This window comes from Oncorhynchus mykiss, chromosome 10 (assembly GCF_013265735.2).
Source record: "Oncorhynchus mykiss isolate Arlee chromosome 10, USDA_OmykA_1.1, whole genome shotgun sequence".
Taxonomy (NCBI): Eukaryota; Metazoa; Chordata; class Actinopteri; order Salmoniformes; family Salmonidae; genus Oncorhynchus; species Oncorhynchus mykiss.
Window position 1 is genome coordinate 19,766,601 of NC_048574.1, and position 26,483 is coordinate 19,793,083.

Below are 26,483 nucleotides of genomic sequence, written 5' to 3' on the forward strand. Positions count from 1 at the left end.
TCACCTTGTCAGCTCGGGAGATCCAATCATGCAACCTTACAGTTAACTAGTCCAACGCAATAACGACATGCCTCTCTCTGGTTGCACTCCACAAGGAGACTGCCTGTTACGTGAATGCAGTAAGCCAAGGTAAGTTGCTAGCTAGCATTAAACTTATCTTATAAAAAACAATCAATCATAATCACTAGTTAACTACACATGGTTGATGATATTACTAGATATTATCTAGCATGTCCTACGTTGCATATAATCTGACTGAGCATACAAGCATACAAGTATCTGACTGAGCGGTGGTAGGCAGAAGCAGGCACGTAAACATTAATTCAAACAGCACTTTTGTGCGTTTTGCCAGCAGCTCTTCGTTGTGCGTCAAGCATTGCGCTGTTTATGACTTCAAGCCTATTAACTCCCGAGATGAGGCTGGTGTAACCGAAGTGAAATGGCTAGCTAGTTAGCGCGCGCTAATAGCGTTTCAAATGTCACTCGCTCTGAGCCTTCTAGTAGTTGTTCCCCTTGCTCTGCATGGGTAACGCTGCTTCGATGGTGGCTGTTGTCGTTGTGTTGCTGGTTTGAGCCCAGGGAGGAGCGAGGAGAGGGACGGAAGCTATACTGTTACACTGGCAATACTAAAGTGCATATAAGAACATCTAATACAAATGGTATAGAGGGAAATAGTCCTATAATTCCTATAATAACTACAACCTAAAACTTCTTACCTGGGAATATTGAAGACTCATGTTAAAAGGAACCACCAGCTTTCAAATGTTCTCATGTTCTGCGCAAGGAACTGAAATGTTAGCTTTCTTACATAGCACATATTGCACTTTTACTTTCTTCTCCAAAACTTTGTTTTTGCATTATTTAAACCAAATTGAACATGTTTCATTATTTACTTGAGGCTAAAATGATTTTATTTATGTATTATATTAAGTTAAAATAAGTGTTTGTTCAGTATTGTTGTAATTGTCATTATTGCAAATAAATAATATAAAAATCGGCCGATTTAATCGGCATCAGCTTTTTCGGTTTCGGCGTTGAAAAATCATAATCGGTCGACCTCTACTTGGTACATCACCCATGACAGAGAACGGTTGATTTGTCAAGGGCAATGAATCCCATTATCTTGGCGTTAATGGATTTCACCTTTCAGTTCTCGCTGAAATGTTCTTACTCTTTCAAATGACTGCTCAACTTGTTGACTGCTCAATCCACACAGCACACATTGTGGGCTAGGTTAGCAATGCATCGTTGCACGTGTAGCGCATAATTTTATGTGGCGTCGTTACATCATGTACAGTTGAAGTCGGAAGTTTACATACACTTAGGTTGGAGTCATTAAAACTCATTTTTCAACGTCTCCACAAATTTCTTGTTAACAAACTATAGGTTTTTCAAGTCGGTTAGGACATCTACTTTGCATGACACAAGTAATTTTCCCAACAATTGTTTACAGATTATTTTACTTATAATTCACTGTATCACAATTCCAGTGGATCAGAAGTTCTGTCTCCTGGAGATGAACGTACTTTGGTGCAAAACGTGCAACTCAATCCCAGAACAACTCAATCCCAGACTTTGTGAAGATGCTGAAGGAAACCGGTACAAAAGTATCTATATCCACATTAAAACGAGTTCTTTATCGACATAACCTGAAAGACCGCTCAGCAAGGAAGAAGCCACTGCTCCAAAACCGCCATAAAAAATCCAGACTACGGTTCGCAACTGCACATGGGGACAAAGATCGTACTTTTTGGAGAAATGTCCTCTGGCCTGATGAATCAAAAATAGAACTGTTTGGCCGTAATGACCATTGCTATGTTTGGAGGAAAAAGGGGGAGATTTGCGAGCCGAGGAACACCATCCCAACTGTGAAGCACGTGGGTGGCAGCATCATGTTGTGGGGGTGCTTTGCTGCAGGAGGGACTGGTACACTTCACAAAATAGATGGCTTCATGAGGAAGGAAAATTATGTGGATATATTGAAGCAACATCAAGACATCAGTCAAGTCACGAAGGTAAAGCTTGGTCGCAAATGGGTCTTCCAAATGGACAATGACCCCAAGCATACTTCCAAAGTTGAGGCAAAATGGCTTAAGGACAACAAAGTCAAGGTATTGGAGTGGCCATCACAAAGCCCCGACCTCAATCCTATAGAACATTTGTGGGCAGAACTGAAAAAACGTGTGCGAGCAAGGAGGGCTACAAACCTGACTCAGTTACACCAGGTCTGTCAGGATGAATGGGCCAAAATTCACCCAACTTATTGTGGGAAGGTTGTGGAAGGCTACCCAAAACGTTTGACCCAAGTTAAACAATTTAAAGGCAATGCTACCAAATACTAATTGAGTGTATGTAAGCTTCTGACCCACTGGGAATGTGATGAAAGAAATAAAAGCTGAAAGAAATCATTCTCTCTACTATTATTCCGACATTTCACATTCTTAAAATGAAGTGCTGATCCTAACTGATCTAAGACAGGGAATTTTACTCTGGTTAAATGTCAGGAATTGTGAAAAACTGAGTTAAATGTATTTGGCTAAGGTAAACTTACGACTTCAACTGTACCTACGTTATATACAGTTGAAGTCGGAAGTTTACATACACCTTAGCCAAATACATTTAAACTCAGTTTTTAACTATTCTTGACATTTTCACAGAGGAGCTCTGTCAGAGTGACCATCGAGTTCTTGGTCACCTCCCTGACCAATCCCCTTCTCTCCCAATTGCTCAGTTTGGCTGAGCGGCCAGCTCTAGGAAGAGTCTTGGTGGTTCCAAACTTCTTGCATTTAAGAATGATGAAAGCCGCTGTGTTCTTTGGGACCTTCAATGCTGCAGAAATGTTTCGCTACCCTTCCCCAAGTCTGTGCCTCGACGCAATCATGTCTCGCCGTTCTACAGACAATACCTTTGACCTCATGGCTTGGTTTTTGCTCTGACGTGCACTGTCAACTGTGGGACCTTATATTGACAGGTGTGTGCCTTTCCAAATCATGTCCAATCAAGTTGTAGAAACATGTCAAGGATGATCAATTGAAACAGGATGCACCTGAGCTTAATTTTGAGTCTCATAGCAAGAGATCTGAAGGCTTATGTAAATAAGTGTTTTATATATATACATTTTCAAAAATATCAGTTTTCGCTTTGTCAATATGAGGTATTGTGTGTAGATGAGGGGAAAAAAATATTTAATCCATTTCAGAGTAAGGCTGTAACATAACAAAATGTGGAAAAAGTCAACGGGTCTGAATACTTTCCAAATGCACTGTAGATGGATAAGATCTATACTAGATGGGCTCGCAAACCCTGTTCCTGGAGAGCTACCGTCCTATAGGTTTTCGCTCCAACCCTAATCTTGCACATTACTAATAATTAACTGGTTGAAAAGCTGGATCAGGTTAGTTACAATTGGGGTTGGAGCAACCTACAGGGGGGTAGTTCTCCAGTAACAGGGTTGAAGAGCTTGGCCTAGAAACTAGATGGATAGATTGATAGACACTAGATAACAGCTGGTGCGCAATGTTTAATATTAGTATTGCTCGCCTGAGGTAGAATTCCTTATGATAAGCTGTAGACCACACTATCTAACAAAAGAGTTCTCATCTATATTATTTGTTGCCGTCTATTTACCACCACAGACCGATGCTGGCACTAAGACCGCACTCAACGAGCTGTATAAGGCCATAAGGAAAAAATAAAATGCAGAAGCGGCGGTCCTAGTGGCCGGGGGCTTTAATGCAGGCAAACTTAATCCATTTCACCTAATTTCAACCAGCATGCAACCAAAGGGAAAAAAACTCTAGACCACCTTTACTCCACACACAGAGATGCATACAAAGCTTGCCCTCACCCTCCGTTTGGCAAATCTAACCATAATTCTATCCTCCTGATTCCGAGTCACTTGGAAATACCAGTGACTCGCTCAATACGGAAGTGGTCAGAGGACGCGGATGCTACAGTACAGGACTGTTTTGCTAGCACAGACTGGGATATGTTCTGGGATTCATCCAATGGCATTGAGAAGTATACCACCTCAGTCATCGGCTTCATCAATAAGTGCATCAACGACGTCGTCCCCACAGTGACCATACATATCCCAACCAGAAGCCATGGATTACAGGCAACATCTGCATTGAGCTAAAGGCTAGAGCTGCCGCTTTCAAGGAGCAGGACACTAATCCTGACGCTTATACGAAAAACCGCTATGCCCTCAGACTAACCATTAAACAGGCAAAGCATCAATACAGGATTAAGATTGGACTGAATCCTACTACACCGGCTCTGACGCTCGTCGGATGTGGCAGGGCTTGCAAACTATTATGGACTACAAAGGGAAACTCAGACCAAATGGCTCCTTAACAGCTGTAGAACTGTAGACCCCAAGCCATAAGACTGCTGAACAATTAATCAAATGGCCACCGAACAAATTACTTTGACCCCCCCATTTGTTTTTACACTGCTGCTACTCACTGTTTATTATATATGTATAGTCACTCTACACCTACCTACATGTACAAATTACCTCAACTAACCTGTACCCCCGCACACTGACTCAGTACCGGTACCCCCTGTATATAGCCTCGTTATTGTTATTTTATTGTGTTACTTTTTATAATATTTTTTATTTAGTATATATTTCTTTTTACATTTTTTTTTGCTTTAGTTTTATTTGTTAAATATTTTCTTAGCTCTTCTTGAACTGCACTGTTGGTTAAGGGCTTGTAAGTAAGCATTTCACGGGAAGGTCTACACTTGTCGTATTCGGTACATGTGACAAATAAAGTTTGATTTGAGATATGCTTCTAGATACTGTAGATGTATAGATAGCTGTTAGATACTTATTTGTCCTTAGGGAAGAAATTATAGGCCTATAAACTTCAAAGGCTATTCATTGTTAACATAAAATGGGTGGATAGACTATAGAGTACAATATAATGAACCAAAGCACCACTGAATGAATCATTGTTCACCAGGGCAGTGTTCACTAGGGCATTGCAACGGAAGACTAAAATTAGTCCTTCCCGGTTTCAGTCCATGTTCTTCTATTTGGTACCTACCTAGCCTACATGAACATGAGCCAGTACTAAGTAACCATGTAGGTTAATCCACATCACTCCATCCCTTCTGAACAGGCCTCGGGGTCTTCTCATCTTACTAAAGCCAGGAAATTGTGGATTGTGATGATTTTGGTTGTGTTAGGAGAGGCAACCAGTAGCCTTGTTTGTTTTGTCAATAGCTTCCAACCAGTTATTATAGTGTCCAGTTTAGGGGATGAATGAATTGAGCACAACAGGCTCGGCTTAATCTGTGTATGAGGAGAGAGCGAGAGAGAAAGGGGGAGGGACAGAAAGAGTGCAGGGCTGCTGGACTCGCTACTGTCTGTGCCTTTAACCTTTCTGGGATATTCGGGACGGCCCCACTCCGCCAACAGCCAGTGAAAGTGCAGGGCGCCAAATTCAAAACAACAAGAATCTCATAATTAAAATTCCTCAAGCATACAAGTATTTTACACCATTTTAAAGATACAATTCTCGTTAACCCAGCCACAGTGTCTGATTTCAAAAAGGCTTTACAGCGAAAGCACCACAAACGATTATGTTAGGTCACCACCAAGTCACAGAAAAACAGCAATTTTTCCAGCCAAAGAGAGAAGTCACAAAAGCAGAAATATAGATAAAATGAATCACTAACCTTTGATGAGTTTGGGGCGGCAGGGTAGCCTAGTGGTTAGAGCGTTGGACTAGTAACCGGAAGGTTGTGAGTTCAAACCTCCGAGCTGACAAGGTACAAATCTGTCGTTCTGCCCCTGAACAGGCAGCCCACTGTTCCCAGGCCGTCATTGAAAATAAGAATTTGTTCTTAACTGACTTGCCTGGTTAAATAAAGGTAAAATAAAAATAAAATAAAAAATGATCTTCATCAGATGACACTCATAGGACTTCATGTTACACAATACAGGTATGCTTTGTTCGATAAAGTGCATATTTATATCCAAAATGGATTATGTTCAGTAGTTCCAAAACATACAGTGATTTTGCAGAGAGCCACGTCAATTCACAGAAATACTCATAATAAACATTGATCAAAGATACAACTATACATGGAATTAGAGATATACTTCTCCTTAATGCAACCGCTGTGTCAGATTTTTTTTTAACTTTACGGAAAAAGTCCAAATCAACCAAAGAAATATCTGCCATGTTGTGTATTCTACATTAATCAGAAATAGCATTATAAATATTCACTTACCTTTGATCTTCATCAGAATGCACTCACAGGAATCCCAGTTCCACAATAAATGTTTGATTTGTTCGATAATGTCCATTTATGTCCAAATAGCTACTTTTGTTAGCGCGTTTTGTAAACAAATCCAAAGTCAGGAAGCGCGTTCACTAGGAGCAGACGAAATGTCAAAAAGTTCCGTTACAGTCCGTAGAAACATGTCAAATGATGTATAGAATCAATCTTTAGGATGTTTTTAACATAAATCTTCAATAATGTTCCAACCGGAGAATTCCTTTGTCTGTAGAAAAGCAATGGAACGGAAGCTACCTCTCTCATGACCGCGCGTCACGAGCTTGTGGCACTCTGCCAGACCACTGACTCAAAGAGCCCTTATGAGCCCCTCCTTTACAGAAGAAGCCTCAAACAAGTTTCTAAAGACTGTTGACATCTAGTGGAAGCCTTAGGAAGTGCAACATGACCAATATTCCACTGTATCTTCAATAGGGAATGAGTTGAAAAACGACCAACCTCAGATTTCCCACTTCCTGGTTGGATTTTTTCTCAGGTTTTCGTCTGCCATATGAGTTCTGTTATACTCACAGACATCATTCAAACCGTTTTGGAAATGTCAGTGTTTTCTATCCAAATATACTAATTATATGCATATTATAGATTTTATGGCTGAGTAGCAGGCAGTTTACTCTGGGTACCTTATTAATCCAAGATACTCAGTACTGCCCCCTAGTCACCAAGAAGTTAATGAGTGTTGCTCTGTTTGCTCTTTTCCTCTCACTCTGCACTCTTTTCCCGGTCGGCCCGGGCAGGCACCAGTGCACTGTGCTGCTCTAAATTACACACACCATGAACCATAGGAGGAGAAAAACACTGCTCCTGACTCAGAGAGGGCGGAAGGGAGAGAGAGCGAGAGGGTAGTCTTCAAAACGTGGCCCTGCCACACACAGTAGCCATAAAGAAAGAAAAGGAAGACCGACCGACTCTGTTCTGGGAAAAGGAAGCCAAGGGTAGGGAAGAAAGGGAAACATGACAAAACATGGCAACCCACCTCCCTCTCTTCCCCCTCAAGTCCTTTAAAGGGAGGACACAATTGTGAGTTTTGAAAATCTAGGTCTCGTGACCGAGTGTGCAGCCCAAGGAGGCAGTGAGGCGTGGAGGTAAAAACAGGGGGGGGGGGGGGGGGGGGGGGGTGTATGGAGGGCAGTTGGGGTGGAGGAAGGCAGGGGGGGATGGTGAAAGGGAGGAGGGGAGGTTGGTAGTCTTATCCAGCTACGGGCTGGTAGGGTCACCACTGTCGTCATCACGACGGCCTGCGTTCCCGAGGAGAAGGGTGGCGGGCCTCCGGACGAAACAGCTCTGTGTGTGCCTTCTCTCTCCCTTCCTCCCTCTGACCTAGCCTGGACTGAGAGACTCCATTGTACTGCTAAATAGAATCACCCCTTTAATCATTTGGAAATCGTGCAATGCATAAAAGGCGTAAATAGCGAGTGGCTGTGGTAAGGGCGAATTAATGAGATTTCCGTAATATTTCAGAGCTGCTTATTGCCAGAGGTGCCAAGATCTGTCAAACTAAGCTGGGAGGTGGAAGTGCCTGGTTGAACAAGCCATTTTTCCACATTTTAAAGGGGAACTCCATTGCTGTGTCTGAAATTGCACGCTATTCCCTATAGTGTACTACTTTTGACTAGGGCCCATAGTGGTGCCATCTCTGCAGCACTCCACCAATCAGGCCTTTATGGTAGAGTGGCCAGACAGAAGCAACACCTCAGTAAAAGGCACATGACAGCCTGCTTGGAGTTTGCCAAAAGGCAGCTGAAGGTCTCTCACACTATGAGAAACAAGATTCTCTGGTCTGATGAAACCATTCTTTGGCCTGAATGCCAAGTGTCACGTCTGGAGGAAACCTGGCACCATCCCTATGGAGAAGCATGGTGTTGGCAGCATCATGCTGTGGGAAAGTTGTTCAGCAGCAGGGACTGGGAGACTAGTCAGGATCGAGGGAAAGACGAACGGAGCAAAGTACAGAGATCCTTGATGAAAACCTGCTCCAGAGTGCTCAGGACCTCAGATTGGGGCAAGGTTCACCTTCCAACAGGACAACGACCCTAAGCAAACAGCCAAGACAACGCAGGAGTCGCTTCGGGACAATTCACTTCATGTCCTTGAGTGGCCCAGCCAGGGAGACCTGAAAATAGCTGTGCAGCGACGCTCCCCATCCAACCTGACAGAGCTTAAGGGGATCTGCAGAGAAGAATTGGAGAAACACCCCAAATACAGGCGTGCCAAGCTTGTAGCGTCATACCCAAGAAGTCGCGAGGCTGTAATCGCTGCCAAAGGTGCTTCAACAAGGGTCTGAATACTCATGTACATGTGATATTTCAAAAAAATGTTTTTAGAAATGTGCAAAACAAACAAAAAAAATCATTATGGGGTGTTGTGTGCAGATTGATGAGGAAAATAAACAATTGAATCCATTTTGAACAAGGCTGGAAAAAGTCAAGATTCTAAATACTTTCCGAATGCACTGATCTAGCCGCGGACCCCCTGCAGTACCTTTGCGGACCCCCAGGTCTAGAAAGTAGCCTGTACAATCGGTGTCCTCTAAGAAATGATTGTCTGGTTTTTGCTTTTGTCTAAAGATTGGGTCAAAAGATTTGTACGGTTGGGGTCAATTCGAACTGAGGTCACCCAATTCAGGATGTGATTTTGAATTATAATTCTAAAATGGAAAACTTTTTAAAATAAATTAATTATTTATTTGTTGCAACACCTGTGAATGTGAGCCAATTGCTGACATTTTGCGTGACATCCCACATTACAGACATGGGGTGCAAACAGTTTCAATGAAGGCAGGTCCAGAAGGAAAGGGAGAAGTGAAACTACAATGAAACGGAGTACTCCATTATGCTACATGTGAATTGCACCCCAATCAATAATGTAGTTAATAAAAGTTTGCAGTTCAAGACCAAATGGAACAGTAAACTGATAAAATGGACTTTCTATTAGCCTGCCATAATAAATGCTTGTGAGACAGGATACGGAGTAGCCTAGCCTGGGTAAAATGCTTACATCCTTAATTTGCCTGAAGAAAAATGATACTCTGTCTATTTGCAACTTGTGAAGTGACATACTTCCTTTAGAAAATGGAGAGTATGATGATGCTGTCTAGTTCTGCTCTCCCTATGATTTTCTTGTCTCTTCTTGAAATCTAACATACATTGATAAAAAAGTTGACAGCTTTTCATATGACTATTGCCTGTAAATACTGTTTCTGGTCATTGACATTCTGGTAACTGCTATTATTAATGCAACTGGTATTATTAATGCAAGCTGGTAATTATAGTAGTGAACCGACGGTTTCTCCTGAAACTTCACATTTCTAGTTGTCTTAATTGCGTGTTTGAAACATTTCTCCCCTTTTTCTCAGGCTGGTGTCCTCCATCCACGCCATCATGGCCACCACGGCGGGAGTCATCGTGGTGTCGGCGTGCAGCGGTAACGTCATGACTGACAGGTAGGACAGCCACTCACAGACTGGGACAAGCACAAAATTAACAACCGCCACCCGCCAAATGTGGGTAGATTTAGGTATTGGCAGGTAAGAATGTCTATTTCACCAGCCACGTTGGCAGGTGGTCAGTTTGCAGGGCTCTACAGTGATTTTATTTTATTTATTTATTTCACCTTTATTTAACCAGGTAGGCTAGTTGAGAACAAGTTCTGCGACCTGGCCAAGAATAAAGCAAAGCAGTTTGACACATACAGCAACACAGATTTACACATGGAATAAACAAACTTACAGTCAATAATACAGTAGGAAAAAATATATTTACAGTGTGTGCAAATGAGGTAAGATAAGGGAGGTAAGGCAATAAATAGGCCATGGTGGCGAAGTAATTACAACATATCAATTAAACATTGGAGTGATTGATGTGCAGAAGATGAATGTGCAAGTAGAGATACCTTTGGGGTGCAAAGGAGCAAGATAAATAAATACAGTATGCGGATGAGGTAGTTGGATGGGCTATGTACAGGTGCAGTGATCTGTGAGCTGCTCTGCCAGCTGGTGCTTAAAGCTAGTGAGGGAGATATGAGTCTCCAGCTTCAGTGATTTTTGCAGTTCGTTCCAGTCATTGGCAGCAGAGAACTGGAAGGAAAGGCGGCCAAAGTAGGAATTGGCTTTGGGGGTGACTAGTGAGATACAGTGCCTTGCGAAAGTATTCGGCCCCCTTGAACTTTGCGACCTTTTGCCACATTTCAGGCTTCAAACATAAAGATATAAAACTGTATTTTTTTGTGAAGAATCAACAACAAGTGGGACACAATCATGAAGTGGAACGACATTTATTGGATATTTCAAACTTTTTTAACAAATCAAAAACTGAAAAATTGGGCGTGCAAAATTATTCAGCCCCTTTACTTTCAGTGCAGTAAACTCTCTCCAGAAGTTCAGTGAGGATCTCTGAATGATCCAATGTTGACCTAAATGACTAATGATGATAAATACAATCCACCTGTGTGTAATCAAGTCTCCGTATAAATGCACCTGCACTTTGATAGTCTCAGAGGTCCGTTAAAAGCGCAGAGAGCATCATGAAGAACAAGGAACACACCAGGCAGGTCCGAGATACTGTTGTGAAGAAGTTTAAAGCCGGATTTGGATACAAAAATATTTCCGAAGCTTTAAACATCCCAAGGAGCACTGTGCAAGCGATAATATTGAAATGGAAGGAGTATCAGACCACTGCAAATCTACCAAGACCTGGCCGTCCCTCTAAACTTTCAGCTCATACAAGGAGAAGATTGATCAGAGATGCAGCCAAGAGGCCCATGATCACTCTGGATGAACTGCAGAGATCTACAGCTGAGGTGGGAGACTCTGTCCATAGGACAACAATCAGTCGTATATTGCACAAATCTGGCCTTTATGGAAGAGTGGCAAGAAGAAAGCCATTTCTTAAAGATATCCATAAAAAGTGTATTTTAAAGTTTGCCACAAGCCACCTGGGAGACAAACCAAACATGTGGAAGAAGGTGCTCTGGTCAGATGAAACCAAAATTGAACTTTTTGGCAACAATGCAAAACGTTATGTTTGGCATAAAAGCAACACAGCTGAACACACCATCCCCACTGTCAAACATGGTGGTGGCAGCATCGTGGTTTGGGCCTGCTTTTCTTCAGCAGGGACAGGGAAGATGGTTAAAATTGATGGGGAGATGGATGGAGCCAAATACAGGACCATTCTGGAAGAAAACCTGATGGAGTCTGCAAAAGACCTGAGACTGGGACGGAGATTTGTCTTCCAACAAGACAATGATCCAAAACATAAAGCAAAATCTACAATGGAATGGTTCAAAAATAAACATATCCAGGTGTTAGAATGGCCAAGTCAAAGTCCAGACCTGAATCCAATCGAGAATCTGTGGAAAGAACTGAAAACTGCTGTTCACAAATGCTCTCCATCCAACCTCACTGAGCTCGAGCTGTTTTGCAAGGAGGAATGGGAAAAAATTTCAGTCTCTCGATGTGCACAACTGATAGAGACATACCCCAAGCTGTAATCGCAGCAAAAGGTGGCGCTACAAAGTATTAACTTAAGGGGGCTGAATAATTTTGCACGCCCAATTTTTCAGTTTTTGATTTGTTAAAAAAGTTTGAAATATCCAATAAATGTCGTTCCACTTCATGACTGTGTCCCACTTGTTGTTGATTCTTCACAAAAAAATACAGTTTTATATCTTTATGTTTGAAGCCTGAAATGTGGGAAAAGGTCGCAAAGTTCAAGGGGGCCGAATACTTTCGCAAGGCACTGTATACCTGCTGGAACGTGTGCTACGTGTGGGTGCTGCTATGGTGACCAGCGAGCTGAGATAAGGCGGGGCTTTACCTAGCAGAGAATTGTAGATGACCTGGAGCCAGTGGGTTTGGCGACGAGTATGAAGCGAGGGCCAGCCAACGAGAGTGTACAGGTCGCAATGGTGGGTAGTATACGGGGCTTTGGTAACAGAACGGATGGCACTGTGATAGACTGCATCCAATTTGTTGAGTAGAGTGTTGGAGGCTATTTTGTAAATGACATCGCCAAAGTCGAGGATCAGTAGGGTGGTCAGTTTTACGAGGGTAAGTTTGGCAGCATAAGTGAAGGATGCTTTGTTGCAAAATAGGAAGCCGATTCTAGATTTAATTTTGGATTGGAGATGCTTAATGTGAGTCTGGAAGGGGAGTTCACAGTCTAACCAGACACCTAGGTATTTGTAGTTGTCCACATATGACATAAGTCAGAACCGTCCAGAGTAGTGATGTTGGACGTGTGGGCATGTGCGGGCAGCGATCGGTTGAAGAGCATGCATTTAGTTTACTTGCATTTAAGAGCAGATGGAGTCCACGGAAGGAGTGTTGTATGGCATTGAAGCTCGCCTGGAGGTTAATTAACACAGTATCCAAAGAAGGGCCAGAAGTATACAGAATGGTATCGTTTGCGTAGAAGTGGATCAGTGAATCACCAGCAGCAAGAGCAACATCATTGATGTATACAGAGAAGAGAGTCGGCCCGAGAATTGAACCCTGTGGCACCCCTATAGAGAGGTCCAGACAACAGGCCCTTCGATTTGACACACTGAACTCAGTGTATCAGCGAAGTAGTTGGTGAACCAGGCGAGGCAGTCATTTGAGAAACCAAGGCTGTTTAGTCTCCTGAATAGAATGTTGCATAAATTGCATAGTAGAGAAGGTATGGTGGGATTCGAAATGGTTGGTAATCTGTTTGTTAACTTGGCTTTCGAAGACCTTAGAAAGGCAGGGTAGGATAGATATAGGTCTGTAGCAGTTTGGGTCTAGAGTGTCTCCCCCTTTTGAAGAGGGGGATGATCGTGACAGCTTTACAATTTTTGTGAATCTCAGATGATACGAAAGAGAGATTGAACAGGCTAGTAATAGCATTACAGTAATGATAGCATTACATTAATGATAGCATTACATTCTCAAATAAAATTGTCAAAAGTCAAGTATGAGCACATGAGTATTTCTGCTGTTTTGTTTTATAGCTGCTGATTGCACAAAATAAATATAAATCCCATATTTCACCTCACACAGAAACACTGCCTGGCAGGGGAACTGTGCGCAATGAGTGAAGTGCTGATAGATTAATTTTTGTAGGCGCTGCACACAGGCATAACAGTTGGTCTAATTTACTCAAAAGTCTACAAAGTGAGACTGTCCTCGTGGTTCTTGGCCATTTGCATTGTTTTTTTCACAAGCTCGGTTGTTTTTCAACGTTAGTTTGTCTGCTGCTTCAACTGATAGCGAAGAGACGCCCTAGTCAGATTCCAAATCTCACACACCCAGACAAGCATGACAGGACTGAGTGGCCCGATACCACAATAACATCCCGCCCTTAAAGGAGCAGCTGAACATTTTTTCTCTGATATTTTCGTTAATAGACTCCGGTCACAATTATTTTTCAAAGAAATTGAGCAATATATCACATTACTTCTTACTAATAAATGTATTGTTTTAGAAACATTACGAAGCATGGTCATCTGTTTGTGTTTTTGTGATATAATTATGGAGCAACAATATTTCGGCTAGTAAAACATCTGAGTGGCTGGAATATTTTTTTATCTACCTGCCACAGTGGCTGGAATATTTTTTTATCTACCTGCCACAGTGGCTGGAATATTTTTTTATCTACCTGCCACAGTGGCTGGAATATTTTTTTATCTACCTGCCACAGTGGCTGGAATATTTTTTTATCTACCTGCCACAGTGGCTGGAATATATTTTTCTCTACCTGCCACAGTGGCTGGAATATTTTTTTATCTACCTGCCACAGTGGCTGGAATATTTTTTTATCTACCTGCCACAGTGGCTGGAATATTTTTGTATCTACCTGCCACAGTGGCTGGAATATTTTTTTATCTACCTGCCACAGTGGCTGGAATATTTTTTTATCTACCTGCCACAGTGGCTGGAATATTTTTTTATCTACCTGCCACAGTGGCTGGAATATTTTTGTATCTACCTGCCACAGTGGCTGGTGGACCAAAAAGTTCATTTAGGCCCAGAACCCCTCTATCCTGAGTCAGATGGCCACCTGCTCAGTCAGTCAGTGGCAGTCAACAGCATAGCTTTAGCTTACTATCCGTATCCTTGACCTGGCCAGTGCTACCTAGCTGATGCTAATAGTGTATCTCGGTCAGATGGCCATATGCTCAGTCTGCAAGTAGCAGGTTGCTGTGTGGGCTAGTGTAGCTTAGGATCCTTATCCTTGTATCTCTATCTTGGCTTGGGCAGGGCTGTTTGGCTAATACTAACACCACTGCTAATGCTAATAGTCAGTGTAATCCAGCCAGTCAGTTGCCATAGCCCGGGATGCCTCTGACCATGGCCCAGCCTCAGTCAGTGCAATGTCCTTTCTTCCCCCTGACCTAACCCAGCATCAGTGCTCTGCTAATCCCCCCCCCCCCCCCGGGCTTAATTCCGCAACAGCATAGCGCAGAGCAGGCGCGCGAGTTGCCCGCCTGTAACATTGCAACACACACAGCCACGGTGCAAGGAGGATAGACTGTTTGTGTTATCCTTGTCATTTAGCTTAGACAGGCAGGCAGGCAGGCACACACACACACACACACACACACACACACACACACACACACACACACACACTCTTCTTCCGATAGACTCACTGCTGGCATGGGAGGGACCAGCAGAGGGTTAGTAACAACAACTAATGTGCTCTAATCAACTGAGCTAATTGTTCTACGCGGTGTGTTGTGTTTCAGTCTATACATTGCTACATTCCTACATATAGCTAGAGTTAATGTTATAAATAATTGCCACAAACACTAAACAGACACTTTTACACTCAATTCACTGAATAAATATTTTGTAACAGTACCAGTCAAAAGTTTGGACACACCTACTCATTCAAGGGTTTTTCATTATTTTGATTATTTTCTACATTGTAGAATAATAGTGAAGACATCAAAACTATGAAATAACACATATGGAATCATGTAGTAACCAAAAAAAACTATTAAACAAATCAAAACATATTTTAGATACTTCAAAGTAGCCACCCTTTGCCTTGAAGACAGCTTTGAATGCTCTTGGCATTCTCTCTACCAGCTTCACCTGGAATGCTTTTCCAACGGTCTTGAAGGAGTTCCCACATATGCTGAGCACTTGTTGGCTGCTTATCCTTCACTCTGCGGTCCAACTCATCATTAACCATCTCAATTGGGTTGAGGTTTGGTGATTGTGGAGGCCAGGTCATCTGATGGAGCACTCCTTCTTGGTCAAATAGCCCTTACACAGTCTGGAGGTGTGTTGGGTCATTGTCCTGTTGACAAACAAATGATAGTCCCACTAAGCGCACACCAGATGGTATGGAGAATGCTGTGGTAGCCATGCTTCAAGTGTGCCTTGAATTCTAAATAAATCACAGACAGTGTCACCAGCAAAGAACCCCCACACCTCCTCCATGCTTCATGGTGGGAACTACACATGCGGAGATCATCCGTTCACCTACTCTGCGTCTTACAAAGACAGTGGTTAGAAACAGAAGTCTCAAGTTTTGACTCATCAGACCAAAGGACAGATTTCCACCAATCTAATGTCCATTGCTTGTTTTCCTTGGCCCAAGCAAATCGCTTCTTCTTATTGGTCCTTTAGTAGTGGTTTCTTTGCTGTTAATCGACCATGAGGGCTTTAATCACACAGTATTCTCTGAACAGTTGATGTTGAGATGTGTCTGTTGCTTGAACTCTGAAGCATTTATTTGGAATGCAATTTCTGAGGTTGGTAACTCTAATGAACTTATCCTTTGCAGCAGAGATGAATGTAGGTCTTTCTTTCCTCATGAGAGACAATTTCATTATAGCGCTTGATGGTTTTTGCGACTGCACTTGAAGGAGCTTTCAAAGTTCTTAAAATGTTCCACATTGACTGACCTTCATGTCTTAAAGTAATGTTGTTTCTCTTTGCTTATTTTAGCTGTTCTTGCCATAATATGGACTTGGACTTTTACCAAATAGGGCTATCTTCTTTATACCACCCCTACCTTGTCACAACACAACTGATTGGCTCAAACGCATTAACGCATTAAGAAGGAAAGAAATTCCACAAATACATTTTTAACAAAGCACACCTGTTAATTGAAATGCATTCCAGGTGACTACCTCATGAAGCTGGTTGAGAGAATTCCAAGAGTGTGCAAAGCTATCATCAAGGCAAAGGTTGTCTATTTTGAAGAATCTCAAATATAAAATATATTTTGATTTGTTTAACACTTTTCTGGTTACTACATGATTCCATATGTGTTATTTCATAGTTTTGACGTCTTCATTACTACAATGTAGCAAATATTAACAAAGGGAAAAAAAACTTGAATGAGTAGGTATGTACAAACATTTGACTGGTACTGTATGTATGTGATCCCTGAGGGAATTGAACCCACAAACTTTTTGCCCACTTGGCTCACACTTCTCTTACCAACTGAGCCACTCCAGGACCAAGAGAAACTCACTAGCTTTACTACCCAGTTTATCCTAAGCACTTCCTGGCATGTTAAGCCATCATGGCTGTCTGGTGACCTTATAATACAGGGTGAAGGTTGAATCTACTGAGGGGGTCAAAGGTCACCAACGCTGTTCTGGCCGGTCATGATATGAACCAGTAGCAATCTGCTTTTATTAGGGGCAGTCTGCTCCTGTGCTGCTCACTCCCAAGCTCTTCATTTCTTTATTACAGTTGCACCATAAGCTTAGCTGCCTGTATAGCCCTGTTGTTGTTTACATGATCACTCATGTGTCTGAGAGTGCTTGCTTGCTCATATGAGTTTTGCAGGAAAATGTGTAATGCTGTATCAACAGAAACACAGGATGAAACTTCCTCAAGACTTCTCACTCCCATACACACAGAAAGAATCTGGGAAATGGAAAGGCAATACCTAGTCAGGTGCACAACTGAATGCATTCAACCAAAATGTGTCTTCCGCATTTAATCCAGCACCTCTGAATCGGAGAGGTGCAGGGGGCTGCGTTATTCGACGTCCACATCATCGGCACCCGGGAGCAGTTGTTGTTGGGGGTAAACTATAGGCTTTGGTGGTATACAGATTTTCATATCGTCATACTGACCATCTCTCATCCCGGGATTTATGGTATTACCGGCATAGCACACAGGGGGGCGCTAAAGAAGCAAATAAATCCCATTGGGCCTCTTTTACCAGAATCCTGAAAAAAATTGCACAAACTAATAGCAAAATCGCATAGACGCTGTTAGCTAAATGCTAACAAGCGAAAACAAACAAACTAATTGCAAAGACAGGCAAATCCAGCTCATAAAGTTATATAAGCATAGCAAGTAGCTACCGAATGTAATTTTCGGTGAGTGGACATTTTACAAGCAAAAGGGAATGAGATAAATTGTACAAATGAATAAAGTTTTGATGCACCTGGCCACCTTGGCTAGCGTACACTGCGCCCAGCCCGCCACAGGAGTGCGATGAGACAAGGACTACCGACCAAGCCCTCCCTAACCCGGGCGACGCTAGGCCAATTGTGCGTCGCCCCACGGACCTCCCGGTTACGACAGAGCCTGGGCGCAAACCCAGGACTCTGATGGCACAGCTGGCGCTGCAGTACAGCGCCCTTAACCACTGCGCCACCCGGGAGGCCATGTATGCTTCTTTGAAGGAAGAGCAGTATGTGTACACGGAGCAGAGGGGAGAAGATTGGAGGATAGGAAAAAAATTCTAATAGCAACACAGGGAAAAAATAGCAACAGAACTGTACAGAACTGTACAGAACTCATCCAGAGCTCTTTGACTTCTGTCAGAAAGCCATTATTAGATAGCTGATGGCTAACATGTAGTAGTGGATTGCATATGTAGAACGCCAGCTCCCACTTTCTCCCGTTGTGCTTTTTACATACGTGACTGGCTTAACTGTTCTGGGGAACTACGGTAAGCTTCATAATGTAAAGTAATGTGACAGGTGAAATGAGGAACGCAATGCTTTATCTCCTAACATATAGCACAAGTTGACTGCAGTTATTAGCTTAAAAAGTAACTACAAATATTCAAATCTTTTGACAAACTTAAATAGTTTTGACGGTATTTAAAAACCATCCCATAGATTTTTCCAAATACCCCGGTATACGGTATACCGCCCAAGCCTGCCTTGCTCAAGGGCAGAACGGCCGATTTTTTTCCACCTTGCGGGCTGGGGTTTCACCTTTCGGTCACTGGCCCAAAGCTCTTAACCGCGAAGCTACCTGGGCCCTTTTTTGGAGTATACAATGTTACAGAACATTCAGATAGAAATGTATCGTGTTATTATTAATATTGTATGCCAGATCAGCACTATTCACTATTCATACTATTCTATCCATTTTACGATACTCTGAACTTTTCACATCACTGAACACACCCACACTAGGTCTTAATCACTAGGAACATACGGAACCAAAGGGGCCATCATGTGGAGGGACAATCTGAAGTCACTAATGAACATGACCTTGGGTTGTATTCACTAGGAACCAAACACAAGCAAACAGCCAGAACGGGGAGGGACTAACCTGAACGTGTCCAATAAGAAACGCTTGTTTCCCTCTCTCTCAGGTACTGGCTGGCCACCTACTTTGTCATCTGGTACGGCGTGCCCTACATGACATACGATATCTATGCCATGTACCTAAGCCACTACTACCGCTTCCGGGTCAAGGGCCACGAGGAGTACAAGGAGCACTCGCTGACCACGGTCAACTCGTTTGTCCGCCGCGAGTTCCTACTGGTGCTCCACCACATCGCCCTGCTCACCATCTTGCTTCCCGTCACCCTGGTCAGTAACACACACACACACACACACACTCAGACAGACACACACACACACACACGCACACACAGACTCTCTCTGGCCTCAGTCTCATGCCTCTCTTGTCCCTGTCTCTGCCCGTCACCCTGGTCAGTAACACACACACACACACACACGCACACAGACTCTCTCTGGCTTCAGTCTCATGCCTCTCTTGTCCCTGTCTCTGCCCATCCCCCTGGTCAGTAACACACACACACACAGATTCTCTCTGAGGCCAGAAAAACAGGGAGATTTTAATGCCCTGCTGAACATTCTGCTGCCTGCCACTGACGAGAGGAGGAGGGGAGACGTGGGAGAGGAGGAGGGGAGACGTGGGAGAGGAGGAGGGGAGACGTGGGAGAGGAGGAGGGGAGGGAGATGAGAGGAGGGTAAGTGAGTGATAAAGTGACATGGGCCTTCTGACCATTGTGCTGCTCATCACTCTTGTGAGAGAGAATATAGAGAGAGGGAGGGAAGGAAGGGGGAAGACAGGGATACCCTGTTGACCATTCTGCTTCCTGACATTGATGAGAGGGAGAGTCAAAAGAGGGGAGAGAAAAGGGATGAGTGAATGATGGAGGGAGAGGCTAAGAGAGATATGGCACTAACCCTATTTGACAAGTGCTTTGACAATGATACAAGAGGTAGAGACTAGCTGATATTTTCCTTCTATTAGTTTGCCGTCTTCAGTCTTCCCCTCCACAGCATTTTCAGTCAAATGCTAGCTAATAGCCGCATAACGACAGATGAGTGCATAATACAGTAATCAACAGCGAACCTACCTACACAGACACACACACACAGATTGTGTTAGCGTCCATTTCATGTAGCGAGGAGGCCAGGTGCATTGGAAACCTGACCCCTGTGTTTGCAGTGGCTGTCAATGGTGATATGAGATCACCTTACCCCCCCTCCATTATTCAGGCTCCAGCTACTGTAATCCTCCTCTCTTCCTCCTCTTCCCTCGCTCCCTGCTTTGTTCCCCTCCCACACACGCAGGTAACACACACTGATATGTATTACACACACACACACACACACACACACACACACACACACACACACACACACAGAGGCCTGGTCCAGCAGGAAGGTACAGTGGGTAGGTAGGTGTGTGTAGGTAGGTAGGTGTAGTGTTACATAGCAGCAGTGTGTGCTGCAGGTCATCCTTCCATTGGGCAGATGGCAGAGTTTGTGTCTTACCCTTCGCACCCGCACGCTACTGGTTTATTCATCATCACATCACACGCACACACAGCCATGTCTAACGCACACACACACACACACACACACACACACACAGACACACACACACGCACAGCCATATCTAACACACACACACAAAACACACACAGAGCCCTCTCTGTTTGGCATCCTTGTCTGCAGCTTCCATCAATACACTCCTCCTTATGTTTACTCATAGTGATCCATTCTCTTCCCGTACTGACTGGGCTCATGGCATAAGTCTGGCTTGTATTCATTAGTGTACTCAACAGAAACCTTTTACAATGAAATACGAGTGTTTCTTATTGGAGTTTCTGGGCCTGGTTTCTCTTCTCTGTTGGTTTGTGGCCTTGTTGGTGTTATTGAGCCGGGTCCTGACTCCTGTTTTTGTATGTGCAGCCATAGGGACAATCCATTCTCCAAGTCCTTTCTGTTCTAAAGTACTGGGGGGGGGGTTGTGTGTGTGTGTGTGTGTGTGTGTGTGTGTGTGTGTGTGTGGTCTTGTATCAGACTGTAGTAACGGTGTGTCATCTCCCTCCCTGTGCCTTTTCAGTTCTTCAGGAGGGACCAGGGAGACTACTTCATTGGCTGCCTGTTTCTCACAGAGCTCAGCACGCCCTTCGTCTCCCTAGGGAAGATCCTCATCCAGGTGACACACACCTAACAATGTATAGATACGCTATATACACACAAGTATGAGACACCCTTCAAATTAGTGAATTCGGCTATTTCAGCCACACCCGTTGCTGACAAGTGTATAAAATCAAGCACACAGGCATGCAATCTCCATAGACAAACATTGGCTGTAGAATGGCCTTACTGAAGATCTCAGTGACTTTCAACATGTCACCGTCATAGGATGCCACCTTTCCAACAAGTCAGTTTGTCAAATTTCTGCTTTGCTAGAGCTGCACCGGTCAACTGTAAGTGTTGTTATTGTGAAGTAGAAATGTCTAAGAGCAACAACAGCTCAGCCACAAGGTGGTAGCCCACACAAGCTCACAGAACGGGACTACCGAGTGCTGAAGTGTGTAAAAATCATCTGTTCTCGGTTGCAACACTTACTACCAAGTTCTAAACTGCCTCTGGAAGCAACGTCAGCACAAGAGCTGTTGTAGGGAGCTTCATGAAATGGGTTTCCATGGCCGAGCAGCCGCACACAAGCCTAAGATCACCATGCGCAATGCCAAGCGTCGGCTGGAGTGGTGTAAAGCTCGCCGCCATTGGTCTCTGGAGCAGTGGTAAAGCATTCTCTGGAGTGATGAATCATGCTTCACCATCTGGCAGTCCGACGGACGAATCTGTTTTTGGCGGATGCTAAGAGAACGCTATCTGCCCGAATGCATACTGCCAACTGTAAAGTTTGGTGGAGGAGGAATAATGGTCTGGGGCTGTTTTTCATGGTTCGGGCTAGGCCCCTTAGTTCCAGTGAAGGGAAATCTTAACGCTAGAGCATACAATTACATTCTAGACAATTCTGTGCTTTCAACTTTGTGGTAACGTTTTTTTCAGCAGGACAATGCCCCGTGCACCAAACGAGATCCATAAAGAAATGGTTTGTCGTGATCGGTGTGGAAGAACTTGACTTGCCTGCACAGATCCCTGACTTCAACCCCATCAAACTTTGTTGGGATGAATTGGAACACCGACTGCTAGCAAGGCCTAATCACCCAACATCAATGCCCGATCTCACTAATGCGCTTGTGGCTGAACGGAAGCAAGTCCCCGCAGCAATGTTCCAACATTTAGTGGAAAGCCTTCCCAGAAGAGTGGAGGCTGTTATAGCAGCAAAGGGGGGACCAACTCCATATTCATGCCCAATGAGATGTTCGACGAGCATGTGTCCATATACTTTTGGTCATGTAGTGAATGTACTTGTATTCGTACAGCCACTCACTAAATGCACACTTTTGGTATGTGTGTATCACAAAAAAAGCAGAGCAGTGAGCAGGCAGTCCTCTTGGCCTCCAGCTCCCTTTCTGCTGACATCTGTCTCTTCAGTCTGTAGGGCCGCCCGCCACAGATAGAACAATGTGACAGATATTTCACTGGATGTTTAAATGTGAAGCATCCGGTTGGCGTTCCCACTCACTACCATATGGTAGTGAAAAGGGGAAGCCCAGTGGCCGTGCAAAGGCAAATTGAGTTATTGCACAGGTGCATTTCACAGAGTAGGCGTTCCCTAACGGAATAATGCAGATTATGCTAGAACGCACCAATAGGATCTCGCTAGCTTGTGCTTGGCTCTGCCCCCCTCCTTGCTTGTTTTGCCTACTATGGCTCATTTGTTCCCATTGTAAACGACAGGCTGTGGGTTATCTTGGTTTAGTTATAAAAATCTTTGGGGCCACTCTCTGTCTTTACTCACACCTCCCTCTGGTGGACTGGTTGGGTACTGCAGAGCCACTGTCACTTATGGGCCCTGTTAGAATGCCTCCTTCCCTTCCTGTAATGGTGTATCAAATGATCTATCATTATGCATGGGTACCACATCATAGAGTTCACCAGTTCGGTCGTGTCAGATCAGTAATTTCATTATGGAAAGGAGGAAGGAAGGAAGAATGCATTTTCAAAGTATTTGAACAGGCCCAGGTATTCCAACCCAAGTTTTGCTCACTTAGAATTTCAACACTGTTTGACCATATATTGACCTCTTTTCTCTCTTTTTGTCTCTTTTGAATATTTTCCCAACACATCCTTCCCTTCTCTCCTCTTGTTTGTCATAGCTGGGTCTGCAGGACTGCTGGGTCCACAAGGCCAATGGGGGCATGGTGCTGCTCAGCTTCTTCCTGTGTCGAATTGCCCTTTTTCCCTACATGTACTGGGTCTACGGCCGCCACTACGGCATCCCCATCTACGGCGTGCCGTTCCATCTGACACTGTCGGTCAACCTGGGCAACTTATGCATCCTGGCGCCGCAGGTCTACTGGTTCGTGCTGCTTTGCCGCAAGGGCTGGCGGCTCTACCAGCGCCAGCGTCACGCCACCGCTGCTGCCGGCAGCCAGGACTCCTCCCCCCTGCCCCCACCTAGCCCCTCCCTCACGGACAACCAACCCAAGGGAGACCATTAGAGCTGGAGAGCTCACTCTGTCACCATTGCGCTCTCTCGGATCTTTCTTGTTCTCTCTACTCTACCTGCGCTCGAGTCACACAAAAATGAACCACCATTGACTACTATTTACTACTTACTACTACTACTACTGCAAAGGCACTATGGCTACTTACCACAGTCTCCCCAAAACAACTACTACTACTACTACTACTACTATTATCACTACTTCTACTACTATCGTTACTACTATGATTACACTAGCTACTGCTCTTCCACCCATGCCCAGTCCAAGCGATACTGATGATGATTTTTGACCCCCCCCCCCCCCCCCCCCTTAGATATTTTTGGGAGTTCCTACCCCCCCCACCCCCCTCTTTCTGGATTATAGGGACTGGACATGGGTTATATTTGGAGTGCTACAGTGGAGTTTCCGAAAAGGATATGAAGAAGACTGAGAATGGAACTCCTGGCTTTTTTTGATGGAGGGGATTGGGGGGGGGGGGGGGGGGGTCTTGCTTCTTCCCCCATATTACGTGACCTGTTTAGTATTGAGTCACTCCCCCAGCCTCGCCCCCTCTCTATTACTAGATCTGCTGATTGGAAGGTCTGTTACAGTGTAGATGAATGTGTATGTAGAATTTATTGATTTGTTCTATTTGGTGTCAATGATTTTTAAGTGTCAAGTTTTGAAGATCCCCATTTTATGAAGTGTTTGTCCACCCACCCAGTCCTGATCTTTAAAAGACCGGAGGGAAAGGAGGAGAAGCGGGTAGGGGGCTCGGCATGCAGATAGAAATAGTGACAAGGCTGGGTGGAGGGACAAGGGGTGGGTTGGAGGGGTGGGATGGGATAGACTAAGCTAGGTACGGGTGTCAGCATCCACATTTGAAGGAGACAATGAAGTAAAAATGTTTGCTCCAAGCTCTTTGCACCAGCATAGCTACACAAAAAAAACATTTAATGTGATTGGATTGTGGAACCCCACACTCCTTTATCCACTTTGACACCTCCCATTGTCCTTTCTCCTCATTTGCCTGTCTCTATGGCTGCTGCCGCTGGCCAATCGGTGCGCCTGCAACGCTCCCGTCTTCCTCCTTTGTTGTTTATGGCCCAACAGAGTTATGTGTGCTGCCCTGCTGCGTCTGTTTACAGTAAGTCTATAAGCCCCACCCCTCAGTATCACACAGGGGGTGGGGCATCACAAGCTCCACCCCTCCCAAGAGAGGGGGAGGAGCCTCTATATTATGCGCTGTGACCTACCTGCCTAAAGGGGGAGGCTTAGCAAAAGATTAGTCCGTATGTTTACACACGCAGGACTTCTCAGAGACGGAAGAGCAAGCGAGATATCCCACTCCCTCATTTTTTCTGTTTCAATGGAAGTCCACGAACGAGGTAGACCAGACCCAGCTGCTATTACATTGGTGTCTATGGGAGAGCCACCCCCTTAAGTACATCTGAACTGGAAAAAAAATGATATGGTAAACGGCCTGAGTGAACTATCTTCATTTATCCACCATCTTTGGACTTCTCTGGGAGCGCTGTAGCGGCATTAGAAGGAATGGGGTAGGTTGTTTAGTCCCGGGTTCGGCTCGGTTGCTACAGCGACAACTGAAGCTGCTTTTAATGGGTGGAGACAAGACTTTACGGTCACTCGAGGTCAAGTTTGCCGGGTGTGGGTGATCCGGTGCTTCTGTTAGGTACATTTTGCCCTCCGGCAAAAGGTGTCAGGGGTGCTTCTGTTAGGTCAATGCTGCCCTCTGGCAAAGGGGGCTGGGGCCACATGGGAGGGGCTTGTATACCACTGGGCATCCCATTTAAAGTGGAACTGACACCGTTTTAACTACTTTGCAGATATGAAACAGACAATCATAATATCAATCAATTCCCAGTTTATCCCTCAAAACCAACTTTATAAGAGGTTATTTTAATATATATTTGAATATATATATCAGTCAAAAGTTTGGACACACCTACTCATTCCAGGTTTTTCTTTATTTTTACTATTTTCTACATTGTAGAATAATAGTAAAGACAACAACACTATGAAATAACACATATGGAATCATGTAGTAACCAAAATAAATGTTTCACAGAGTTCAAGTAACAGACATTTCAACATCCACTGTTCAGAGGAGACTGTGTGATTCAGGCCTTCATGGTCGTGTCAGGCCTTCCAACCGCCGTGTCTTTGTGATACGCAGAGTAGGTGAATGGATGATCTCCACATGTGTGGTTCCCACCGTGAAGCATGGAGGAGGAGGTGTGGGGGTTCTTTGCTGGTGACAGTCTGTGATTTATTTAGAATTCAAGGCACACTTAACCAGCATGGCTACCACAGCATTCTGTAGCGATACGCCATCCCATATGGTTTGCGTTTAGTGGGACTTTTCATTTGTTTTTCAACAGGACAATGACCCAAAACACAACTCCAGGCTGTGGAAGGGCTATTTGACCAAGAAGGAGAGTGATTGAGTGTTGCATCAGATGACCTGGCCTCAAAAATTACCCGACCTCAACCTAATTAAGATTTGGGATGAGTTGGACCACAGAGTGAAGGAAAAGCAGCCAACAAATGCTCAGCATATGTGGGAACTCCTTCAAGAAAAGCATTCTCATGAAGCTGGTTGAGAGAATGCCAAGAGTGGGCAAAGCTGTCATCAAGACAAAGAAGGGCTATAAAATATATTTAGATTTGTTTAACACTTTTTTGTATGTTTTCCATATGTGTTATTTCATAGTTTTGATGTCTTCACTATTATTCTACGTAGTAGAAAATAGTAAAAAATTAAGAAAAACCCTTGAATTAGTAGGTGTGCCCAAACTTTTGACTGGTACTGTATATATAACTTAGATTTTACTCAAAATTCCATGACTTATAGTCTGGTATTGGTGGCAGAATAGATGGATGCAGTCAATGCATGATTAATATATTTTACCAATACGTTCCTGGCAGTGTAAAAAATATTGCTATCAGGTTGTATGAGCTGTGATTGACATTGTTTGCTGCTTGCAGCCATTCGAGTGATGAACTGTCGTAAGTTTCACTCGCTCAATATTTTCGACAAAGCTACCAAGGGCAATGATCACAAGTCAACGTGGCTAATAGGCTATC

General features: G+C 44.0%; 1 protein-coding gene across 1 annotated transcript in view; it reads left to right on the top strand.

The window, feature by feature from the left end:
* The window catches only part of LOC110533465 (ceramide synthase-like), a 41,371-nt gene extending 15,977 nt beyond the window's left edge, over positions 1-25,394 (top strand). The window contains exons 2-5 of the mRNA XM_021617695.2: positions 9,665-9,751; positions 18,861-19,080; positions 20,873-20,968; positions 23,046-25,394. Of these exons, the coding sequence (XP_021473370.1) occupies positions 9,665-9,751; positions 18,861-19,080; positions 20,873-20,968; positions 23,046-23,390 (748 nt within the window). The 3' untranslated portion in view covers positions 23,391-25,394. The remainder of the gene's footprint in view (positions 1-9,664; positions 9,752-18,860; positions 19,081-20,872; positions 20,969-23,045) is intronic.
* Positions 25,395-26,483: the final 1,089 nt, after the last annotated feature.